This window comes from Mastomys coucha, unplaced genomic scaffold (genome assembly GCF_008632895.1).
Source record: "Mastomys coucha isolate ucsf_1 unplaced genomic scaffold, UCSF_Mcou_1 pScaffold15, whole genome shotgun sequence".
Lineage (NCBI taxonomy): Eukaryota > Metazoa > Chordata > Mammalia > Rodentia > Muridae > Mastomys > Mastomys coucha.
In genome coordinates, this window is record NW_022196897.1 from 73,448,206 (window position 1) to 73,457,547 (window position 9,342).

A 9,342-nucleotide genomic window follows, 5' to 3' on the forward strand; every position below is an offset into this window, starting at 1 on the left:
AGTGTACTCACATACATCCATTTATAAAGGAAGTTTCTTCCTCCAAGTCACTATGGGACGCAGCCTCTCTCAGGCTCAGAATCTGCCAGTTACTGCTAGGGACCAGGGAGTAAAAATACTCTACAAGGCTCCTGTGCACTCATAAATGGAAGGCAGGGCAAGCAAGTAGATGTTTGAAGATGAGGGTTTGTTTTGTTTTTTTCTGAAATCCATTCTACTCCACAACACTGTCAGGTCCAGGGGCTGGGAGAGGCTCTAACGGCACAACATGGTGGATGACCTGATGGTCTCAGCCAACTGTGGTAAGTAGGGAATGATTGAAAAGAGACCATGAAGCATCTCTCACAAAGTCTCTGTGGGCTCGACTTCTAAACACCTCAGAAAAGCTTGAATCCAGCACAGCAAGTCAACAGTCTTCAATGAGCCAGGAGGAGGACACTGTGAGGAGAGAATACCAGACTAGTGACACACTGGGAGTACACAGCTGAGCTGAGGGTACAGCTCATTCTTGGTGTCCACGAGGGAGATAGATCCATTCCCATCACCAAAAACAAAGACTTCACTCTGCTGAGGATGCCAAGCCAGGGAGATAGGAAGGAAGCCAGAGGCATTGTAGCCCATCTATGAAGCCGGCTTGGGACAGCAGGTATCCCAGAACAAAATTCTACTGTCCTCACTACATGAAAGAAACACAGTCTTTGTGGGGAGAGGCAGCAACACAGGTGACCTGTCCTGCATGAGCTCCGTATGAATTCAATGACACCTGCTGAGCCAGGTCCCAAATTTTGATGCGGAAATCTTTGCTTTTGTGCCAGAGCTCAGGATAGTGACAGTAAACACAATGTCATCATGCTCATACTTGCAGAACTTGCTGACTATAAGTGTCTCGTTCTCATCTAGCTCCCACAATTCAACAGCACCTGAATCAGAAGCCACTAGGATCCCGTTGTCCCCCACTCAAATGAGGCCAGGTACTCCAGCCTTGGTCTGGACGTCAGCAGAGCAGAAACCTTCCTTGGGGGCCGCACTAGGATCCTTGAAAAATCAGAGAACTTACCCAGCAGCGACCACTCAAGCTAGAGGTCCCAGAAGAAGGGAACCATCAGACCATACTGTGCAGCCTCCAACTATCATTTCCTGCATGCAGGCACATTGGGGGCCAGGTTCCACACGCGGGCCACTGAGGGCACGAGCGGAGAAGTGGTTTCCTTCTACATCTCCATGATTCCAAAACTAACCAAGAGTCAAACTAGACAAGACCCTGACTCGGAGTTTGAGGAGCACCACGTGTGGTGCACCTCTGCACAACTGCCCCTCACTGAAGAAGACACTCTACTTCTCGCGAGAATTGCTTAGACACTTCCAGTTTGCTTTTTCCCCCAGCAGCGAGATTTTCAGAGTTCCCCCCACCCCGTCTCTTTATCTTCTCGCGATACCGAGGCTCTTGTTTTTTTTGAAATGCTGATACCTATACAGAGTTCCTTATTTATGAACTAATGTCCTCATGTTTATGTATATTCATTAAATTATCTGATTCATTCTAGCTAGGGCTGTTTTCAGAGTCACAGAATTCCATCTACTTTTTTGAGAGTAATTATGTGCCTCAAATAAATTGCATGATCCCTACTTTACCTTTCTTAAAACTGGGTTTTGAGTGAAGTCAGTAATCAGTATCTCCATCCCATCATGTATTTTTAATAAGTCCACTTGAGCACTAAAAAGACATTTCTGTTGTTATTGCTGTACCTGTTACAAAGTGAAAGACAATGCTGCCAAGAAGACTGAATAGTGTTATACTAGAGGACAGGGATCACCTCAAAGTCAGTCCCAGAGAAAACAGTTGATGCTGCAGATTCTGTCACATTGGTCCCTGCTAGGCATCCAGGAGAGTCTCCTGGGGTGCTTCCCACAAGAAGTGCAGTCCACAAAGCACTCAGATGGTGCTCCATAGAACACAGTCATGGTTTCCAACAACAGCTATTTCCTAGAATCTGAATATATGGGCATCAATACAATAGCTCTCATGTCACTTCACATTAGCAAAATAAACATTATAGGAAAGATTAAGAGAAAATCCAATACAATGTTCCAACGTTTATTTGGAACTAGGGTTTCAGAATGGGGAAGAAATACACAGAAAAGTATAACAAAGATTCATTGGAGTCTTGAGTGTTTAGGACTTATATGAGAGTTGATTGCTCTAAGATCTTACTCTCCATAATAAATATCTTCACATGGAAAAATAATCAATTATATTTTTTAAAAAAGATTTGCATGAAAAATTGGAGGAATTAAAGTTAATTTATAAAAGCAAATATAACTAGATATTATATAGAACACTACAGATGTTATGGTTACTTCAAGTAATTTTATATATAATTAGATGCATATTAGTCATATTCAAGTGTTATTTTAATTGGCAAGCCCTTGGGAATCAGAGTACAGTAGGAAACCGAGAAAGGGTTTTTACAAAGGAAGATCACACCTCTGCCAAACTATCAGCCCTGTAAACATACATTCATGTAACATATTATGGATTCATCAACAGTCAATACCTAGGAATACACATGCACACACAAACACACACATATTAATACACACACATTTTACATGTGTATATATATGTTTTACATATATATCATATATATATATATATGATAATAATTATTGAAGAAAGAGGCGATGAATTTGATGGAAGCCATAGTGAAGTACATATTAGAATTTTAAGCCATGAAAAATGTGATATCAATAAAAGTTAAAGAATGCACCTAACCTCAAGAGACTGGAGGACCCAGGGAGTTTAGAGGTCAGGTTGGGTGGGGCCTGGGGACATCCATGTAGAGACAGGGGGGTAGGGAGGAGGTATGGGATGCGGAGGAGTAGGAGGGTGGAAAGGGGAGTATAAAATATGGAGTGTAAAATAAATTATAAAAAAATGAAAAAAAAGAAATTTCAAAGTTTGTATTTGTAAATCATGAACATGTTCTAAAACTATTAAATTAAAATGTAGATTTTACAGTTGAAAATAATTACTATGATTATCACTAATATTTTTTGTCTAATATTTAAGTACGTGCTTCTTACCCTAAAAGGAAAGTTAATAATCTGGGTCAACAGAACTTGCTTCACAATAAACCACCAACCAAAACCTTCAGAGAATCATTAAAGGGATTTGTTCTATCATTTTCTGAATTTCTCATCTCCAGTGGTTTCTCCTTGGACTGTTAAGTATGTATTCCTTTATCCTATTGGGCAATGGCAACATTGTACTAATCACAAGGGTAGTTTTTCCTTTTTAGAGATATGTTATATGTCTATTATTGATCTTCCCAGGTTGGTCTTCAATCTTGGGATTCAAAGAAGAGCTATCTCTTTCATTGCCTGTGCTGCACAAAGGTGCTTCACTCTTACACTGGGAGCCACAGAGTACTTTCTCCTGAATGTGATGGACGATGACTTTTATGTGGCTATCTGTAACCCTCTGTACTATTCTCTAGTCATAAGACACAGCTGCAGAGCATGCTCTCAGCTGGACCTTGGTTCAGTAGAATGAATTCCAGTACTGGTAGGGCACAAACAACATAAAGTTTCTCTATATCATTTGCTGGTCCCCACCACACCAATCACTTCTTTTGGGAAATCCTTGATATTTCACCTTGCCTGTAAAAACATATTTATAAATGAAATGGTTGTCTTCCTAAATGCTGTTTTGTTTTGCTTAGTTTCATTTCTTTTATTTACTTATACCCTCTTACAAAATTTTGATGTAAATGATTTACAAGAACATTCCTTGAGCACTAACTGTTGAATATACTTTTGCATATGTATATAATAAAATAACAAAATTATTTACTTTTAGTTCTCTGCCAATATCAGTTTTACAATGATAGCTCTTCACAATTAAACATCTGTAAAGTTGAAGCTACTTTGTTACTAAGTCTATGAGTGGAATATTTAACATAAATTCTAATTCATTCAATGTTAAATCCTATTAAAATATGTAAAATATTCACTGTAAAAAAAAGAACTTTGACATGATGAATGTAACAGGCTCAGTTAGAAGGCCATAATTTTTTGAATCATATGTTGGAAAAACATAATTTAATGTAGTGAATTAGTGTCAACAGTATTTGAAAATGGACTAACAAAGGCTCATGCATTTTTACATGCAAAGAGTTTGATTTAAATATGACTACCTAAATTAATAACTTATCATAAAATCATAAATCTAGGTTTTGTCTTTTTATTTTCTTTCTGGGGATAAGATCTTAACAATAACTTTACACATGTTGGAAACTGCTTATCAAGTAGCTATATCAAGCTCCTATTTGTAGTCAGTAAAGTGCATATAGCTATATAACGTTTATAATATTAGAATCACAGGAGAGAAATTACATTCTTTGTACATATACAAGTAACAATTATTATAATAAAGAGTGATCTGTTTAAAAATACTGTTGAAATATAGCCATATGTTACAAAACATCAATAGACTGATTCTAAGAATACACACAAGTTATTTTCTAAGGAATAGTAAGAATTCACTTCAAATACAATTCCTGAGGATATATGAAACATAGCAAAGTTAGTAAAGAGGATATGACAATAAATAATAAAATAAGTCTTTTTAAAGACTTATTTTATTTATTTTTTTTGTGCATGAGTACACTGTAACTGTACAGATGGCTGTGAGCCATCATGTGTGTGATTGCTGGGAATTGAACTCAGGACCTTTGACAGCCCTGCTCGCTCTGGCGTAATTCACTGTAGTTGTTTTCAGACGCACCAGCAGAGGGCGTCAGCTCTCATTACGGGTGACTGTGAGCTACCATGTGGTTGCTGGGATCCGAACTCAGGACCTTCAGAAGAGCAGTCAGTGTTCTTACCCACTGAGCCATCTCGCCAGCCCAACACTTTATAATTAATTTTAAATATCTATTTATTTAATGTGTGTGCATGTGTGTGTGTGTGTGTGTGTGTGCGCGCGCGCGCGCACATATGCGCCCACATTGTGCTCCTGAGTGAATATATGGAATATATGATTTTAAGGGGTTAAAGAATTGGGAAGTTAGAATATTGTGGGAATTCTTTCTTCATATTTATGTGTCCATGGGGACTATCCATAGTACTTCAAAAAGTGGCCAAAAATCTCAAGTTAACATGTTTTCTAGTTTATTATGTTTTTTGTTTTCTTAATAATCATGCACAAAAGAGAAGAGCAAGGGTACATAATAATCATAGCTCAAGATATGTCTTCTTCATGTGTTTGTTTTTCTTATTATCTTAAACGAATGGCAAAAAAGGAAATGTTTCATTCAATTACAATATAACATGGGGAAGGAATTTATCCCCAGAGTAATGCACATCTACCACTGAAATTGCAGTATGTATTCTGCCAATAGAATATATATTAGAAGATGGTCAGTCTTTGACAAAAGGAAAAATTTTAGGTACAGTTAAACTAATTTTGTTTTCATTTTCAGAAATGTATCAATCAGTAAAGGTAAGATACCTTTCTTAAAGTCCAAACTGATACCCTTGAGCCGCTTTTGACAAATATCAAACCTACCTATACTTATACTTTTACTCTCTTAAAAATGTCAGCATTCAAATGGAATCATACAAAATACTGAAAAAGAGTCATGGATTTCTGTTTTTTATAGCTACAAATACTATTTTAGGTGACTATTGTTCCAATATTTGACATTATTAAATCAGATTTTTAAAATGTAAACTTTAAAAATCAAGGAAAAATTATTTAAATTATTGTTAATAATATCATTATCTTAGAGCTAATATGTACAAGGTCATTTTATTTTTTGACTAGGCACCTATTTAAATGTATCTGTACTAAATCTGGAATTCCAACTATAACAGCTGATCAAAATGTTGGTAAATATAATTTGAAATCAATTGGTAATCTACTATTTCCCAAAGTGTTTCTGATTGCTAAGAGTTAATATTTATACTAATCTGGAAATATTAACATGTTTCCTTTTGACATTTAAGTCATAAAACTTTTTATTCATCATCTTCAATTTATTCAACACTTGGTCAGAGAAATAAAAAAGTTGGGTATACTCTTTGTTAAATGTTCTATTTAGTATCACAGTGAATGATACAGTAACTGAAATCAATATTTCAAAAGAGGATGTCAGTTAAATATAGGTAAGGTACATCAATCAAATATGCCAAGATTTTAACTTAAAAGCCTATTGTTTTTATTTTTCTTACTGTGATGACACAGTTCTAAAGAACTGCAAAAGTGTTGTCCAATCATTAGAAACATAAAGCAGACCTATCAAAATATTTGAAGACATTTTTGAAGAAACTGTGCTAAGGAAAAATTTTACTAGTAAAGTGTTCTATAGCATACATGAAACCTTACATTAGATCAGAACCACAAACAAACAAAAAAGGAGAATGTTAAGAACATCTTGAATCATATAATTGCAGTGCCTCCTTTCCATGTGGTTTTCAATGAAGAAATTTATAAATGTAAGTAAAATTACTTCTTCTTTTCAGAATTGAAAGCAAGACTCCCTCCATGAAACCAAGCAGAAAATCAGGGAGGTATAATAAATATTTTTTTAAATTAGAAAAGTAGAAGTGAATCTGTTCCTTGAGTGATTTTTTTAAATGTTATAAACCTAGTTTATTTCAAAGTAGACATGCATTCTTTTACTTATACTGTAAGGACTGAGAGGGGAAAGTGTAAGAAGGAGCACATATAATGAAAGGAAAAAAAGATGGCATTTTCTCTGTGTGAGATCTTTAAGGAGACAGTTTTGTGGGCAGTATTTGGCTGAACAAACTCAGAATACCTAATAGTTTCTAGTTCTAGCAAAATGAGAAAAAATCTTTAATATTGTCTACCTAATTAGTTTTTATATTGAATTAAGTTGATGAATAAACATTACATGAATTTAACCATATAGTGAAGTTAAAAAAAAAAAAAACCTTTTTGTTGTGCACATCTGAGGGTAAAGTCATACCTTCATAATTAGAACTCCTACCTACTAGTTTCAGCTCATCAAATTTTCAGTAAATTCAATTTCACATTTAATAATTATATTTAGTCTATTAATGTTTCACATGAATAATTGTGAAAAAGAAATAAATTATAACATCAAATTCCTATCATCGTACAATTCTGTTTTATTTTTCAAATTAGTATGACCTCAACTTGTACCTATGTTTCAGAGCTAAAATCTTGGAACACAATTAAAACATAAGTCTACAATATGACTGGTGGTCTGCCTCCTATTTGCTGTGGATTTCACCTTTCCCTTTAAAAATAACACTGCTTAATGTAGAAATTACTTAAGAAGTATTGAAAACAAATGAGAATTGAGTTATTTCTGTAAGAGTAGATAAAATTAAAGTAATTCCCACATATGCATCTACAATTGATGCCTGCTTGGAAATAGGAAGTCAATATTCTCTGTTGCATTGTCAGTGGATATACAAACCATATGCCATGCCCATGATTAGTTGGAAGATACAAAATAGATTGCTTGTTTTGCTTTGCTTTGGGTGCTCTATAGTTTTATTTTGTTTTTCTTATTCTGCTTTTGATTAGTATGATTTTCAAGTTTTGGAGACAGAGTTTGAGACAAGAAAGAACATAAAGTATGATTGTAGAACAGTGGGGAGGATCTAGAATGAGGTGACAAAAAATGGTTAAAACATTGTATGAAAATTAAATTAAAAATAATAAAATAAATCTTTATTAACCTAAAAAGAACATTAAGCATGATAATAATTTCACATATACACATTAAATAATAATAAAAAATGTTAACTGAAAGAACTGAATCATTGTATAAGTAACAGTTGTATAAGTTGTATATTAGTTTGGAGTTCTGTCTCTGAGTAGAAAATCATTGAAAGTGACATACTTCATTGTTATTAACTGGAACACCAATTAACATCTAGTAAAAATAAAAAAATGATAAATAATGTTTTTCATGGGCCTATTTAGTTCCTGATAATATATTTTACCACATTTTTAGTTTCTTTTATGAAACTGAGGCATTAGGTATGATGCTATTTTCAGTTTGTAGATAAAGCTATAGATAGTCACAGTAAAATAATTGCAATTCTGGTTGAATCATGTCCACAGATGGAACACTCAGAGAACAGTGCCGTGGATAATGCAACTTCAGTGACACAGTTTCTCTTACTGGAGTTCTCTGACCTTCCTAACCTGCAAACATTTCTGTTTGGGATGTTTTCTATAATGTATGTGGTTATCTTAATAGGAAACAGCTTTATACTTGTCATAACCAGAGTTGATCCTGCACTACAAAAACCCATGTATTATTTCCTGGCCAATTTTTCATTTCTGGAAATTTGTTATGTATCAGTCACCCTTCCGAGAATTCTCTACAATCTTTGGACACAAGATAGAAGAATTTGTCTCCTGGCCTGTGCTATACAAATGTTTTTCTTCCTAATTCTAGCAGCCACTGAGTGTTTCCTGCTGGCTGTGATGTCCTATGACCGTTATGTGGCCATCTGCAACCCTCTGCACTATCCTCTAGTCATGAACCCAACAAAGTGCACTCAGCTGGCAGTGGGCTCTTGGCTCGGTGGTATCCCAGTCCAGATCGGACAAACTTGTCGAATATTCTCTCTACATTTCTGCAATTATAATATAATAGAGCACTTCTTCTGTGATGTTCCCCCAATTCTCAAACTGGCCTGCGGGGACACTTCAATGCATGAGCTGTCTGTGTATCTAGTGGCTATGTTTTTTGTTGCCTCCCCTTTTATGTTGATACTTGCTTCCTATAGCAAAATCATTGCTACCATTCTAAAGTTGCCAACAGCCACAGGACGGGCAAAAGCTTTCTCCACTTGTTCTTCACATCTAGTGGTAGTGGTTTTATTTTTTGGATCAGCTACCATTAACTACTTGAGACCAAAGTCCATTCATTCCGTAGGAACTGATGAACTGCTCTCTCTATTTTACACAATTGTGACTCCCATGTTCAATCCCCTAATATACAGTCTCAGGAACAAGGATGTAATTGCAGCACTTAGAAGGCTTTTACTTAAAATTTAGAGCCATCAGCTTAGGTTCAAGAGAATAAATAGCTTCTTCCATACTCATGAGAATTATTTTAACTTTGTTGATTCCATTTTACATTGTAACTGTGTCTATGCTATCATATGTATTTATGTTTTAAATTTAATATACTATAATTAAAAATATAATTCCTTTTTCCTTCGGTATTTCTCCTTTAAACCCTATAATGTCTCTTCCTCCTACCTTCCCCATGTTACTTATATTACCTTCCTCTCAAAAATGTGGCCTTTTTTCTTTGATTATTATTG

General features: G+C 35.2%; 1 protein-coding gene and 1 pseudogene across 1 annotated transcript; one reads left to right on the top strand and one right to left on the bottom strand.

Annotated features, from left to right (window-relative positions):
- Nucleotides 1–214: 214 nt before the first annotated feature.
- Nucleotides 215–1,217, bottom strand: LOC116092123 (annotated as a pseudogene).
- Nucleotides 1,218–8,111: 6,894 nt separating this feature from the next.
- On the top strand, nt 8,112–9,117 carry LOC116092124 (olfactory receptor 10AG1-like). Its single transcript, XM_031373479.1, has one exon. It carries the CDS (start codon nt 8,126–8,128, stop codon nt 9,068–9,070), a length of 945 nt encoding a protein of 314 aa, XP_031229339.1. The 5' UTR covers nt 8,112–8,125; the 3' UTR covers nt 9,071–9,117.
- The last annotated feature ends 225 nt before the right edge of the window (nt 9,118–9,342 follow it).